This window comes from Saprolegnia parasitica, assembly GCF_000151545.1.
Source record: "Saprolegnia parasitica CBS 223.65 unplaced genomic scaffold supercont2.104, whole genome shotgun sequence".
Classification (NCBI taxonomy): Eukaryota; Oomycota; class Saprolegniomycetes; order Saprolegniales; family Saprolegniaceae; genus Saprolegnia; species Saprolegnia parasitica.
Genome location: NW_012156498.1, coordinates 35,415 through 49,857, shown reverse-complemented (window position 1 = coordinate 49,857; position 14,443 = coordinate 35,415). Strand labels below are relative to the sequence as shown.

The 14,443-nt window shown below is 59.3% G+C and overlaps 5 protein-coding genes across 5 annotated transcripts; 2 read left to right on the top strand and 3 right to left on the bottom strand.

Moving 5' to 3' along the window:
* Positions 1 to 974, top strand: SPRG_13725 (hypothetical protein). Its single transcript, XM_012352668.1, has 6 exons — positions 1 to 226; positions 276 to 395; positions 444 to 521; positions 570 to 650; positions 701 to 774; positions 822 to 974. Exons 1-6 carry the CDS (start codon positions 17 to 19, stop codon positions 949 to 951), a joined length of 693 nt encoding a protein of 230 aa, XP_012208058.1. The 5' UTR covers positions 1 to 16; the 3' UTR covers positions 952 to 974.
* Positions 975 to 1,020: 46 nt separating this feature from the next.
* On the bottom strand, positions 1,021 to 2,675 carry SPRG_13724 (hypothetical protein; the record flags this gene model as incomplete). The annotated part of the gene is made up of 4 exons (XM_012352667.1): positions 1,021 to 1,636; positions 1,695 to 1,904; positions 1,955 to 2,253; positions 2,298 to 2,675. The coding sequence occupies 4 exons, from the start codon at positions 2,673 to 2,675 to the stop codon at positions 1,021 to 1,023; spliced, it is 1,503 nt and encodes a 500-aa protein (XP_012208057.1).
* A 508-nt stretch (positions 2,676 to 3,183) lies between these two features.
* Positions 3,184 to 4,954, top strand: SPRG_13723 (hypothetical protein). The gene is made up of 4 exons (XM_012352666.1): positions 3,184 to 3,812; positions 3,857 to 4,280; positions 4,325 to 4,595; positions 4,642 to 4,954. Exons 1-4 carry the CDS (start codon positions 3,203 to 3,205, stop codon positions 4,891 to 4,893), a joined length of 1,557 nt encoding a protein of 518 aa, XP_012208056.1. The 5' UTR covers positions 3,184 to 3,202; the 3' UTR covers positions 4,894 to 4,954.
* Positions 4,955 to 5,605: 651 nt separating this feature from the next.
* SPRG_13722 (CMGC/CDKL protein kinase) lies at positions 5,606 to 6,799 on the bottom strand (the record flags this gene model as incomplete). The annotated part of the gene is made up of 6 exons (XM_012352665.1): positions 5,606 to 5,848; positions 5,895 to 5,981; positions 6,026 to 6,421; positions 6,471 to 6,536; positions 6,585 to 6,714; positions 6,762 to 6,799. 6 exons carry the CDS (start codon positions 6,797 to 6,799, stop codon positions 5,606 to 5,608), a joined length of 960 nt encoding a protein of 319 aa, XP_012208055.1.
* A 245-nt stretch (positions 6,800 to 7,044) lies between these two features.
* SPRG_13721 (hypothetical protein) lies at positions 7,045 to 14,389 on the bottom strand (the record flags this gene model as incomplete). The annotated part of the gene is made up of 8 exons (XM_012352664.1): positions 7,045 to 7,263; positions 7,329 to 8,677; positions 8,800 to 10,680; positions 10,735 to 10,989; positions 11,298 to 11,552; positions 12,030 to 12,507; positions 12,564 to 14,315; positions 14,372 to 14,389. 8 exons carry the CDS (start codon positions 14,387 to 14,389, stop codon positions 7,045 to 7,047), a joined length of 6,207 nt encoding a protein of 2,068 aa, XP_012208054.1.
* Positions 14,390 to 14,443: the final 54 nt, after the last annotated feature.

Here is a 14,443-nt window from a genome sequence, read left to right as displayed (position 1 = left end):
CTTCTTGCCGCCCGAGATGCAGAAGCTCTTGGAGAGCGGTCGGGCACTCAACAGTGACGACTCGGACGACGACGACGACATTCACCGTGGCCCGGCGAAGAAGAAGGCCAAGGTCGAGCCAAGATCCGTGGCGCCCGACCCGGCCGGGCTCCTCGGGTTCCTCCCAGCACCAAAGGTCGCGCTGCCAGCGCCGCCGTCGCCGAAAGTCAAGAAGCCGCTTCCTCCCGTACAAACCGCTCCGACACTGCATGAGGATTCTCAGCGCAAGGCTGTAGGTGCAGCACGACGCATCATCCTCGGCGAGCGCGGTCGGAGCGTCCACCGCCGCCTCGCACCTCTACGTGCCGACGATCGAAGACGATGGAGACGATGGCGACGACGACCAGCACATGCAGGTACAGGAATATGGACGAATGTGTCTCTGTGTTTACATCTCTGCGTAGAGCAAGCGCGTGCGCAACAAGGAACGCCAGCTCGAGCGCATGCTCCAGCAAGGCAAGTTTGACGCGGTCGCTGGGCAGGTACCCCCACTCATCTGTGTGTTGCAGCGTTCTCACGTGCTAGAACAGGTCGTGGAAGTCCAGGCCGTGGCGCCAGGTGCCTGGAAGCCGCCTATCGATGGCTCGACGGTCTTTGCCAGCGATCGCGAAGTACGATCGACTCGGCGGTGTTCCACGAGCCTCACGTTGTCTTCCTATAGGCGCAAGTCCTCGCCGAGATGGCGGGGACCGAGACAGAGAACGGCTACGTCGTCGCGTCGTACCGCCCGTCGAGGTACGTCATCTCCGTTCTTATCCGACATGTACGCGTGTCGTGCTTAGACTCCAGCGGCAGCGCCACCAGCTCAACCAGCTCACATTTGACGCCAAGCTCCGCGAATTTGATCTCCAGGACAAGAAGGGTCTCGCCCTCAAATCCAAGCGCGAAACCCAAGCCAAGTACGGGTGGTAATAAAGCCACATTTTTGCTTGTCCATACGATGAGAGTTCTTTACTTCTGCTTGCATCTGAGCGCTTCTCTCTACGTAACCACCTTGGCCTCGTCCGCCACCGCCTCGTCGACATCAGCCACGTCGTCGGCGTCCATGGCGTCGATCGCATCGTCATCGCCGCCATCGACCGACTCGAGCAGTGGCGTTTCAATGGCCTCGTCACCGGCATGATCTTCCTCGTAGTCGTCCATGAACGCCTCAAACTCCTCCTCTTCGCGCTCGCGGTCCTTGGCGCTCGCCTTGGCCTTGGCTTGCCAGCGCAGCTTCTTGCGCTCTTGGCGCTTCCCTTCCTTCTCCTTCTTCGGAAACACGCGGCGGACGAGGATGATGTCCGGGAGCTCGTCCTTGAGGTGGTACAGCTGCGACGACCCAAAGTTGCAGATCCCGAGGTCGTAGCCCTTGACCGTGTCGCCGGCCGAGAGGTACCGCCCGAGGTGGCTCGTCACGTGGAACGTCGTATCGTTGAAGCCAAAGTCCGAGACGCGGGCGACCTCGACCACCGCCAGCAGATCGGCGCTGTCTTGCGTGTCCTTGGGCGTCACTTGTAGCGGCTCGACGTCCAGCACGATAAACTCGACCATCGACGCGGCCGTGTCGAGTGCGTGGAAGGGGTGCTTCCAGTACTTTTCCGACGTGACCTCCGACCTAATGCCATACAAGAGATTGTAAGAACTACTCTAAAAATCGTGAAAAAACAACGAACCGGCGGCATGTGCGCGGGTCGACGAGGTGGATCTGGGTCGTGACGCGCGAGACGACGGCGACCGACATGCCGCACTGCTGCGCTATGCGCTTCTCGAGGATCACGAGGTCGTCCTTGCAAAGCGGCGCGATCTCGGCCACGATCGTGAGCTTGACGTTGGCCGTGTTGCTATGGTTGTCGGTCGAGACGAGCTTGCGCGCCATCTTGGTACTACATACGCAATATCTGTGTGAGACGTTGGGAGTATGCTAAAGAGGTACCGGAGCGGGACGTGCTGGCTCAGGAACGAGGCAAAGCGCTCGGCTGAGTTTTTCTCGCCGAAGAAAAAATCCATGCCATCCTTCTCGGACGCCATGCCAATGCAGCGCGTGTGCGCTTGGTGCTTGAGGATGATCTGCTCGAGATGGAGAAACGTGCGCTTGTGGGGGACCTTTTGGCGGATCTGCACGAGCGCCTGCCACGTATTGTTGCGGTACTGCTTGTTGCAGTCGGCGCACTTGAGGTTCTCAACGACAAAGGTCACGACAAACGACTTTTGCACCATCGCATTGCGCATGGCCTACGCGCGTCGATACGAATTGCATATATGGATGTGTCATTTACCTCCTTGCGGATCGTGAGCTTGAGCTTGATGCGCTTGCTGTGGGGCTCGGTCCAAATGAAGCTCGCGTCCATGAGCTTCACGTCGCGGCCAAGGCCCTGGATCTTCTTGAGGCAGAGCGTCATGAGCTCCAGCGACTCGAGCGGGCACTCGGCGAACGCGCCGTCGTTGCCCTTGGCACCGCGCTGGAAGCGGAGGCAGCCACGACACTGGATCAAGACAGCTTCCTTCGTGATGCCCTCGGTGATGTCGACCTCGTTCGAGAGGCAGGCCACGCACATGTTGGCGAGGTTGGGTTCGATCGAGACGCCGCACATGCAGCAGAGGCTAGGAAGAGATGAGCCCCATGCAGCCTCGTCGATGGACGCGTACATGGCCATATTGGTCTTCTCGGCTTCTTGGCTTTTGGGACTCCTTTGCGGCAATGGCGACCCAAAGGTGAATTCGGCGGATTTAAAGTTTCGCCCAATCACGTGTCGACATAGCGCTCCCATACGACCAATCATCGACGTGTAAAAGAGCCATGAAATGTGTCGCTTTGCATGCAGCATTATGATTGGGCCATATCTGTAGTATTCGCGTCGCAAATGAAAGTGGCAGATGATGATTGGTCGATTCTCGACGTAATTGCAACACTTCCATGGATCATCCTCGGCCTCCCAGGCAGTACTGCAGGGCCAGGTACAGGACGTGTACAAGCCAGCGTGCGCTAGAGTCCCACACAACTACATTGCTACTGTCATCTGCACGCGAAGACATGGCGGCGCCGTCGCGAGGAGCTAGCTCGTCGTAGTGTCGGAAAACTAACGTGCTATGCATTTTAGGACAATACCTATATAGGATATCCTGACCACCACCACGTGTCGGGTCCTAAATAGGATTGAAAGATTTGGAAAAAGATCGCGCCATGCCCAAGAAGGACAAGGCGGCTGCGCCGGCGCCGACGGCGAGCACGGCAAGCGTGATTAGCAACCCTGAGGAAGTCGCCGAGAAGGATCTCATCGAGGAGTACCTCGCGCAGCATGGGCTCGAGAGCTCCTTGAACGTCTTCCTCAACCAAGTCGTGCGCGACCGGCCATCGGACCCCTACCTCGTGCTCGGGAAGCTGCTCCAGAACCGCGCCATGTCCAACAAGGGCATTTTCTCTGTCTCGGCCAAAGAGGTCGTCGACTCGTCTGGATATCCCACGCTTCTCGCGAGCGTGCATACCGGGCGAGGTCGCTTCGATGCCTCAACCGGGAGTGCGACGACCGGGCTCTTTGACGCGGACGACGCCTCGCGGTACCGCGGCCATGGCTTGCGTGCGCGCGACGTTTCGCTCTACATGCAGCATCTTCTCGAGGGCATGGATCCCTGCGACCAAGCCGACTGCGACGAGAAGATCGTGTCGATGGCCGACAAGGTGGGTCGCCAAGCGTGCATCGCACTCTCGATGGCGATCTGCAAGGCCGGCGCGGCCCAGAAGGACCAGCCACTGTACGAGTACATTGCGTCGCTCGCGGATGTGCCAATTGAGAGTACAACAACGACTCTTCTATCCCTCTCTCATTCATGTTTGTAGGTGCGTGTTTGCCCGTCCCAATCTTTAGCCTCCTCAACGGCGGCAACTTGGCGTCCAATAAGCTCTGTGTGTCGGAGATCACGGTCATGCCGATGGGTTGTGCGTCGTTTCAAGACGCACTGCGCTACGCCGGCGAAGTGCTCTTGACGCTCAAGGAGCTACTCGACGCCAAAGGCAACGGCCACTCGAACCGGGGGGCCTCGGGGGGGCTCACCCCCCAGCTCATGTCGGTCGAAGAATGTCTCACGATTTCGACCGAAGCGGTTTCTAAAGTCAAGGACATGTTCAAACTTCCTGCCCAACAGATTGACCTTGGACTCGGCATCGACATTGCCGCCCATGCGTTTGCGTCGCCCGACAATGACAGCTGCACGTACAACATTGACAAGTGGATGCCAATGCCCAAGAGTGTGCCTAAAACAAGGTAGCATCGACGCGAGTTCAAACCTCCAATTCGTGTTGCGTTAGTGACGAATTTTCCGAGCTCGTTCGCGAGTGGGTCAAGACGTACGCCATCACGACGATCGTCGACCCGTTTGACGGCCGGGACATCAAAGTGTGCAGCACGCTCAACCGCACAATCAATACGATCGCGGAAGGCGAGGCGACCGAAACGACAACGATTGGCGGCGACGGACAGTGCAAGCTCCAAGTTGTCGGCCACAAACTCCTCCAGCGCGGCGTCGAGACCATTCACGAAGAGCGAGCTTGCAACACGATTTTGCTCAACCTCGGCGAGGTTCGCACCGCCGCCACTGGCTCGTCGTCTCACGCCACTGTCATAGTTTGCAACCATCACCCAAGTACTGCACGTCGCTGCCCAAGCGCGCGTGCTCGGTATCGCCCTCATGGTCGGCTGTGACGCGAGTGCGTCCGACGATCCCTTTCCGATGGACCTGGCCATCGGCATTGGCTGCGGCCAGATCAAAATGGGCGGTCTCTTCTCGGCCGAAGCCATTGGCCGCTACAACCGCCTCGCCGCTTTTCTCGAAGACCCGAAAGCGCCAGCCTATGTCGGCAGCACGTTCCGCCGCTGAGAGGATTCTCTACATTTATATATATATGTGTGTTGTTCGATACGACGGACGCCTAAAACCCACGAAGCTCCCTTCGCGACGACGACTGCGGCGTCCGTGGCGGCGTGTGCCCGAGCTTTGGTTTTGCTTGAGCTCGAGGCCAATGACGGCGCGCTTCGTCAGCACCTTCTTGGGCAGCGACCGAAGGCGCTCGCCGTGGGATGTGACCGAGAGGCGGGAGTGGGTGTGCTGCTCGATCAGAAGCGCCGCATCCTCTGGTATGTGCAGTGCGGGCTCGGCCTATGCAGTGCCATGACCACCCATCCGTGCGCGTGTCGGCAATATTACGTCTGCCGCCCGCTTGATCTTTCGACTCGTATACTCGATGACCGCTAGTAGGCACCATATTGACGCGCCGTCCTCGTCAAAAGTATGTACCGTTGTTGGCGTCTTCCAGACACACGTACGCAAGGTTCGAGAGCGGCGTGACGGGCGCCGTGGCTCCGAGGTTGGGCAGTAGCCGGTCCGCGCCTCCTCGACTGGGTGTACCTAGACGTGCTATGGTCCTATGATGCATTGGCAACAAGAGATTTGTACGTGGCACGTCCGAGGCCTTGGCGAGTTTGGACTTGGGCGGCTTCGAGGACGCGGACGACGAGGGCGGTGTCGCGTCGCTGCTCCGCCGCGGCGGCTTTTTCATCTACGAGACGACATTGTATGTTGACTGCAGCTGCTACGAGACGCATACGCGCTTGGGCTTGATCATGTTGTCGGCCATGTCTTTGGCGATATTGATCTTGAGCTGTTGCTCAAAGAGCTCGGCGCCTTCGGCGACAAACGGATGCTCGAGCAGCTCCGAGCACGTCCATCGATCCAATGGTTCGTCTTGGACGGTTTGGTGCAAAAAGTCGATTGCGACCTTGTCGAGCTGCGGAAACCGGTCTTCGAGCGTCTCGACCGACGTGACTTCGGGCAACTACGAGCACGCAACTTGAAGCGACACAAACACGCGGGTGCCTTACCTTGACGCCGACATAGAGCGAGTTTTTCCGAAACAACTCTTGCTGCCGGGACGTGATGCGCCCGAGGCACTTCATTATATGGTACAACTAGGGTTGCACTTTGTGAGACGGATACAAGGGGGAGTATGTACTTGATCAATGTCCGAGTCGCCAGGAAAAAGCGGCAACCCCGTCGTGATCTCGGCGAGCATGCAGCCGACGGCCCAAATGTCGACAGCTTTTCCATACGAGACGTCGCCGACGAGCAGCTCTGGTGCACGATACCACCGCGTCGAGACGTAGTCGGTATATTTGGCCCCGGCCGCGGCCAATGTGCGCGCGAAGCCAAAGTCGCAGAGCTTCAAGACGCCATTTTTGGAGACGAGGAGGTTCTCGGGCTTGATGTCGCGGTGGATGATGTTGTGCTCGTGGCAGTAGTGAATCGCGCGAATGAGCTGCCACATGAGGCTTCGGATCGCATGTGGCTCGAGGCCCTCGGGGTTCTTCTCGATCTCTTCCAAGATCGTCTTCTCCACGTACTCAAATACCTAGTCCATAGGACTTGAGGCTGCATGTTGTCCGCTCGGATCGACGTACGAGGTAGAGTTTTCCTTTTCGCCGAAAGACCTCGATGAGGTTGACAATGTTCTCGTGCTTGAGTTGCTACCCACGCCATCGTCCACATCCGTGTCACACGATGGCAGAGGGTACCTTGAGAATGCGAATCTCACGCATCGCGGTCTTGCGGACTTGTTCGTCTTCATCCGACTCTTTAAACTTTTTGATGGCGACGATTTGGCCCGTCTCCTTGTGCCGACACTTGAGCACAACGCCGTACGTGCTACAAAGCCGGGTCAGCTGACCGATGTCGTGGTGACGTGCGAATACCCTTCGCCGATCGTGCCGAGGTTCTCATAGTTCTCCATCGGACCGCTCGCGCATGCACGTGTCGCTTCAATGTGGTCGACCCTTCTATCTGCAACTGTCACTGCTGGCTAATTTTACCAACCGCCCTCAAAATAGCAGGTCGGCGTTCCACTTGCCTCTTGTCGCTCTACTTGCATTCTGCCGTGTTCCAGCCCTCCCTCAACCATGGCGTTGGCCACCGGTATCTCTCTGGCCGTTGTAGTATGAGATGAAAAAGAGGTTGGATTGTATACAAAACACTAGTCTATGACGTGGCGTCCTCATCGGACGCGACGCTTTCATCGATCGACTCCTCCATATCGAAAGAATCCGAGTACGCATCGTCGTCGTCGTGGGGTGGGGCGCTACTCGGCTGCGTCACTGGCGATGGCGAGAATGACGCGGCTTGGTCATCGCGGCTCGACCCGTCCACGTCCTCGCCGTCGTCGAAACGCGGGGGTCGGCCACGCCGCTTGCATCGAGGCTATCCTCGTTGCCGTCATCGAATGACGCACCGAGTTCCATTGCGTCGTCATCGTGGTGACGGACCGTGTGGATGTGGAGAGCGTCGCCTGATGGAAGCAGCGCCCGGTCCAGCGCCGATAGTTTGCTCGGTGACGCGTCGTCAAACGAGCTCTCTTGCGCGGCGCCGATTGGTGGAAGCGGCTTGGTGAGCGGCGCCAATGGCATCCGCTTACCGGCTGAAAGCGTATCCTCGCGTTGTGTCACGGCGTTGAACGCTGCCGTCGCCTCGTCTGGGTCAGAGAGCGCGTCATCGTTGTCGTCGTCGTCGCCAGAGGCTTCTTGGGCATCAAAGCTGTCGTCAAAGTCCGCATCGGCAGCCGTGCGCGATGCAAGTGACGCGTGTGTCGTCACGTGGTCGCGCATCAAGCGCTCGACTTCGTCCAAGTCGTCCTCGGTGTCTCCGGCGTGGAGCGCCGCCAGTGGTGCTTTGGCGCCGAGCGGTGCATGCCGACCGAGGGTCGACGCGACGGGTGGCAGCTGCGACGCAATCGAACGGAGCGGCGCTGCTTGGGGTACGTGACGAGGCACTGGCTCGTTGCGCTTTGTCGAAAGTTCTTCGTCGCTGTCGTCAAGCTCAACTTCCTCATCGGTCGGGCGTTGCGCTGTCGGCGGTGGCACGCTCGAGGAGACAACAGACGCAGTCGCTGGTTGGGATGCCGGTCCTGTTTCGTGTCCGAGGGAGCCATGATGATTGGGCACGCTGGCGGTTGGTGGGCGGTCTTCAGAATCCGATAACTCGTCTTCTTCGTTTGCAGACCGAGCATGCGATACGGTCGTGGTGTTGTCGGGGGCATCAAAGCTATTCTCGACGTCTTCCCCATCGTCGAAGTCGAACGAATTGTCGGTTGCGCGGCCTTGGAGATGACCTTGCATAAGTCGCTCGACCTCGTCGAGGTCTTCGTCGTCGGTGTCGTGAGCGTTTGCCATCGTACCGAAGCGAGAGGCGACGGGCGGCAGCCCACCCGTTGGTGCTCTTGACGGCAACGGCGTCTCGACCTCCTCCTCGTCTTCGTCGTCTTCCATTGCCGAGCTACGGTTGGGTTGAGCTGACTCGTTGGTTGTTGACGGCGTTTGGGTCAGTGGCGTCGATGTGACGTCCGTAGTGTCGTCCGCGTCGCTGTCCGAGACGTCTTCGCCGCCGTCGTCGTACACTGGATGCGATTTGGCCGGCGGTTCATCGTCCGATTCCGAGGACAAGTCGTCCGCGTCGTCGTAGTGTGCAGTCGTCAGCAGTCGACGGCTGGCGGCATCGATCGATGCAGCGTCTGCGCCTTGCAACGGTGCCGTGACGTCATCGTCGTCGTCGTCAACATCGCTGGCGTCGTCAAACGACGTATCGCTGGGTCGAGAGGACGCCAACGGGACGCTGCTCTCTGCCTCACGCGGCGCGATTGCCATTGCTGAGGGGCCGCGACAGGCACATGGTGGTCATTGTCTGACGCATGCGTGTCTTCTCCGTATTTGTAAGCATGCTCGCCGTGCATTGAAAAACTACTGGGGGCGCCCACCCCAGATTCGTCGTCCGAGAGCGCATCGGCGTCAACGGGATCATCCACTGCAAACGTTGGACGAGCAGGCGCTTCGGAAAGGCCATTCGAGCCATGCTCCACGTCACCAAAGCTTTCATCGTCGGGGTCGGACAACGCTTCGTAACCGCCGTCGTCATCGATGGTGTTGCGTTCAACGACGAGCGATGGCACGCGGTCGTCGATCACGCGCCCGTTGGAGTCGGTGCCGTCGGTAATCTCTGTCGACGAGGTATGCTGCGGCATCAATGGTGCGTCGAAACTGCTGTCGATGGCATTCCCATCGTCCTTGGTGTCCAACAAGTCTTGGTCATCGGCGTTGGATAACGCTTCGTCCGCATCATCGAAATGGGTTGAGGACGCGGCCACCGGACGCATTGCGTCGTTAAGGTCGGTTGTGCGATTGACATGACTCTCTGTGGGAGAGACACGAGGCTCGCTCTTCGTCACCATCGGCGCGTCAAAGCTGTTGTCGATACCATCGACCTCGTCTTCGGCACCCGACAATGCTTCGTCTTCGTCATCAAAGTGCGCTGACGGCTGGTCAACCGGACGCATGGCGTCATGACGGTCGGTTGTTGGGTAGTTGTGGCTTTCTGTCGAAGGCACACGGGGCTCACCCCGCGTCACCATCGTGGCAGGGGCATCAAAGCTGTTGTCGATACCATCAGCCTCGTCTTCGCCACCCGACAACGCTTCATCTTCGTCATCAAAGTGGGTTGGCGTCTGGACAACCGGCCGCGCAGCTTCATGAAGGTGCACTGTAGAATTGACATAGCTCTTCGCGGATGCGACAAGAGGCTCGCTTGCCATCGTGGCAGGGGCGTCAAAGCTGTTGTCGATACCATCAACATCGCCTTCGGGGTCTGACAGTGCTTCGTCTTCGTCATCAAAGTGCGATGACGGCTGGTCAACCGGACGCATGGCTTCGTGATGCCCGGCCGTAGAATTGGCATGGTTCTCGGTGGGAGACACACGAAGCTCGTCTGACGTCGCCACCGGTGCACCGATACTGCCGTCGATCGCATTGATATCATCCTCGGCATCCGACAACGCTTCATCCTCGGCATCATAGTGGGCTGAGGACGCCGCGGCTACTGGATGCATGGTGTCATCATGGTCCGTCGTGGAGTTGTCGTGGCTCTCTGGGGAAGGCACACGGGGCTCGTCTGTCGTCACCACCGGCGCGTCATAGCGTCCGTCGTCACCATCAACGTCGTCTTCGGGGTCCGACAGTGCTTCGTCTTCGTCATCAAAGTGGGTTGACATCTGGACAACCGGACGCGTGGCGTCATGACGGTCGGTCGTGGGATTGGCGTCTTTCTCTGTGGGAAACGCACGTAGCTCGTCCGGTGTCATGGCCGAGGCATCAAAGCTGCTGTCGATTGCATCCCCGTCGTCTTCAGGGTCAGACAACACTTCGTCCTCGTCGTCAAACTGGGTTGAAGACGCGGCTACTGGATGCATGACGTCATGACGGTCCGTCGTGAGGTTGTCGTAGCGCTCGACTCCATGAGGGGTGGTCAGTGGTGCGGCAACAACCGCATCGAAGCTGCTGTCGTCATCGTCCACCAAGTAGGCTTTGTCGTTGGCCTCAAAGGGCGCGTCGTCGTCGTCGTTCTCCATCGGGGGGCTGACCTCGACCATCAGGTTCCGCGTTGCGACGTCGTTGGGCGACATCGGCGAGGCATCATGGAAGTGCGGCTCCACCGGTGGACTCTGCGGTGTCGGGTTCGGTGCGTCAAAGCTGCTGTCAAAGTCGCTCGCACTCTCCTCGTCAGATAAAGCCTCTTCGCAGTCGTCACCAACGTGCATCGGTGCAGTCGCTGTAGCGTTGGGCGAAGAAGCAGCTGTAACATCATATCGGGTCTCCGTGCCGAGATGCGACGCGGCGTCAGCCCTACCGGAGCGGTTGCTCAATGTATCGTGAGCATCTTCGACGTCCGACAGCGCATCGTCGCTGTCATCGTTCTCGTCCTCCGCGTTGACGTGGGTCTCGACAACGGTGACTCCCCTTGCGCCTTCGTTGGGTCGGGTGGTCAAGGTAGGCTCGTCAAGACTCGCCGTAGCATCGAGAGGGGTCTTGGATAACGCAGTCGCCTCACGGTGGTTGGCGTCAACACTGGTTTCGTCTTCACCGTCCGACAACGCTTCAACATCTGCACGCAGCCGGTCGGATGTTGGAGCTCCAGAGTCATGGAGCTCCGTCAAAGGTGCACCAGCTTCACGGTCGATTGCCGTAGCTGATATGACATGCTCGGTTGGTTCGTCAAAGCTGTTTTCAGCAGCATCGTCCTCTGGATCTGACAAAGCTTCGTCATCGTCGCTGGTAGCTTCGACGCGTCGCATCGTATGATCATCGTGCAGCGACGACACTGAAGCCACCAGCTGGCTTTTTCCCCAGCTGCGCGGTCGCGTGCCAGAGCAGACGTATTGTCCACACCAATATCCGCTTGATCGTCGGTACCTGACAGCTCGTGGTCGTCGGCATCTGACAACTTTTGGTCGTCGTCCAAATGGCGCGTGCTGACAGGATCAGAGAGACCGTTGTCGACGACGGAGGACGTCAATGGGATGCCATCGCCGTGCGTCTCAGCGGAAGGCGGTTCCAGCGTGTGACCCGAGGCGTCGAAGCTGTTTTCGTCGTCGCCCGAGGCTTCGAGGCTGTCGTCCAGCACGGCTTCATCGTCATCAAAACGAGCAGTCATCGACGATCGAATCCCTACGCCCGCGGCAGTGGAACCACTCTCCACGCGCTCTTCATCATCGGCAAGGTGGCCGACGTCGTCGGTGCCTTCGTCCATGTCGAACGAGTTGTCGTGATCATCGTCGGCATGTCTGTCCAGTTGCTCCTCGCTTTGTTTGGTGGCATGGCTCTCCGAAGACCCGTCGCCAGGTCGAGCGACAGAAGTCGACTCGTATGCCGTTGGAAGCGCGGTCTCCATTGCGGCGTCTGCATTTTGGGATGCATTTTTCTGTCCGTCCTTGTGGTCGACGGTCGGCTTGTCTTCTTCGCGCCCCGTCGTTGTGAAGGTATCCGCGCCGCTGTCTTGGTCTTGTGTCCCGTGCGGTGCCAAACGAGATGTTATGACCGCCATGTCATCGTTGCCGCCATCAGCTCCTTCGGTACGATGCGTTCCATTATCGTTGGCTGCGGGCATCAACACACCCGCCGCCTTTGCCGGATCGAACAACGCACCCGTCGAAATGTCGGCGCTTGGATCGTCCTCGCTTGCCTCGATGGACTCGTCGATGTCCATATCGTCTTCACCGTCGCTGGACGAGAGCTCTTCCGCGTCGTCGTATTCATGCTTGGTTTGTAGTGGTGTCACGTCAGCGGCCACATGCGCTTGGTCCTTGCCCAATGGCGCTGCTGTCGTCTCGAATGTTTCGGTTTCTGTCACCGCTGCTGTCTCCGGTATGCGGGATGCAGCATCTGTGTCGGTTGGTGATGGTGTCGACACGTTCAGCGACTCGTCGTCTTCGTCGTCCTCCGGGTCTGAGAGAGGCCCGTCGTCGTCCATATCGTCACCGCTGTCATCATGTGGCTCGGAAGATGCCGCGTTTGGATCGGCGTGACGCAGAGTCTCCTCGTGGCCGCTACCGAGCCGCAACTCGGAGCTCTCTTGTGCGTGCACGGGCAGTGGTTGGGCTGCCTCGACCACGGATTCGTCGTTCTCGGCATCGAAAGAGTCGTCTCTTGGTGCAAGTGGCTGTGCATCAACCGCTCCACCTCATCCAGATCGTCCGATGCGTCCGCGTGGACAGACGGTGCGTCTTTGGATGCCTCTCGATGGGCGTGGATCGTTGCAGGTGCGAGGTGCTCGACCTCCTCCGTCTGCGCCTCTTCCACCGACGGCTCATTCGCATCGGCCTCCGAGAGCACTTCGTCGTCCGAGAAGGCCTCGTCATCGCCCACTTCGTCGTCTGCTAAGCTGATGTCGTGTGCAGGCGCCAATGACGCGTCGCCGCCAACCACCAACGGTGTTGTCTGGTCGGTCTTCAGAGAGGTTGCGTCCACATCACTGGTGTCACGATAGTTGCCCTGGGACATCTCGGCGACCACCGGCTGCAAATCGAGGGCTGTGGTGACACCCTCGTCGTCACTGCTGTCGGGGTCGACGTCGTTTGTGGGTACGACGTCATCGTACTCCATATCGAACGAGTTGTCGTCGGCTAGCGTGTCGACATCTCTTGATTCGTCGCGGACTTGATCGGCGCTGGCGTCGTGGGCTGAGCCCGCCGCGTTCGTTTCCTCGTCCATGTTGAACGAATGATCGTCGCCAGCCGCGGTCGGCGGACGAGACACTTCGTGGTCAAACTCGTCGTCGTCGCTGTCGACGGCGCGGCGGAGTGACGCGAGAGTCACCTGTGCACCCATCGGTGCCGACTGCTGCAGCGCCATCACCTCTTCCTCATCGGACGCATCGCCGTCGGCGGCTTGGGGCACCGACCTCTCGGTGGGCTGCACGTTGGTGTGCGAAAGCACCTCGTTTGGCATCGGCGCCTCGTCTGCATCCGACTCGGAGGATGACAAATCTTCGTCCAGAGATTCTGCGGCTGCCATGTTGGCCACACCGTCCATCGTTGCTCGGAGCACCGCCGCGTCGTCGTCTTCGAGGTCATCTTCGTGCTCGTTCTGGTGCGAATTCGTGAAGTCTTTTTGAGCATCTTGGGCTGCCATCCGAGCCTCTGCACGAGGTGCGCTCGTAATCATATGGTCGTCCTTCGTATCCAAAGCCTCGTCATCGTGTGCACATTTGTCGATGCGGCCTGTCGCGCTCCGGACGTCGTTCAACGACACTGCGTGGGCGCTGCTCGACGCGTCCCACCCATCGGATGACGGCGTGTCGTCCGTACGATGCTCGAACGAATGGCGATTCGTCATCCCCTCCGGACCCCGGGGCGAGCGTTCAGAATCTTCCGCCGAGCCACGGCCGTCGGTCGGCTCGTCGACGTCAGACAACGCTTCGTCCATCTCGTCCACATCCGACCCGCCGTTGACATCGTCCCGAGAAAGGAAAGCGGCATTGGGAGAATACGTCTCGTCCGCTTCGTCTGAGCTGGTCGCGAGCTCGTCGTGCGCCTCGTCAGCGTTCACGATATATTTCCCAGGCGATGCGGTTGCACCAAGGAGCGCGTCACGGCTGGCTACCGCTTCATCAGGTGTACATGGGTCGTCGTTCATGGTCGATGGCGCTGTCGACTCCAGTGGCAACGACGCTTCGTCCCCTGAGGCGGTGTCGTCCTCGCCCTCCGACTCCGCGACGATCGTCGCAGCACTTTCCCGTTGCGAGTCGATGGCAGGAGCATCGACCATCGCAATGTCGATCGGGGCCTCGACGTCGTGGTCGTCTGCGACGGTTTCCGTCTTGGCGCTGAAAAGCAGCAGTTGAATGGACTTCCTTTGAGAGGGCGACTCGGGCGACGGCGGTCCGTGGGTCGCGGGCTCGTGCAACGATGCACTTTCTTCCGTACCGAGGACCTCATCGGCGACTATGGGATAGGTCAAAGGATGGCACTCGACCAGTTGAATAGGACCTTGCGCTGCATCGACATCCTCGTCGTCGTACGTGGCGTCGTCAAAAGACTCTTCGACGGACTCGTCAAGTG

What these genes read in the sequence shown, in the direction of transcription:
- SPRG_13725 (XM_012352668.1), top strand. Translation starts at nt 17, where the DNA reads ATGCAGAAGCTCTTGGAGAGCGGTCGGGCACTCAACAGTGACGACTCG. An exon ending in TCTTTGCCAGCGATCGCGAA is followed by an intron (nt 651 to 700) that starts GTACGATCGACT and finishes GTCTTCCTATAG; the next exon opens with GCGCAAGTCCTCGCCGAGAT. An exon ending in GCGTCGTACCGCCCGTCGAG is followed by an intron (nt 775 to 821) that starts GTACGTCATCTC and finishes TGTCGTGCTTAG; the next exon opens with ACTCCAGCGGCAGCGCCACC.
- SPRG_13723 (XM_012352666.1), top strand. Translation starts at nt 3,203, where the DNA reads ATGCCCAAGAAGGACAAGGCGGCTGCGCCGGCGCCGACGGCGAGCACG. An exon ending in AAGAGTGTGCCTAAAACAAG is followed by an intron (nt 4,281 to 4,324) that starts GTAGCATCGACG and finishes GTGTTGCGTTAG; the next exon opens with TGACGAATTTTCCGAGCTCG. An exon ending in TTTTGCTCAACCTCGGCGAG is followed by an intron (nt 4,596 to 4,641) that starts GTTCGCACCGCC and finishes CCACTGTCATAG; the next exon opens with TTTGCAACCATCACCCAAGT.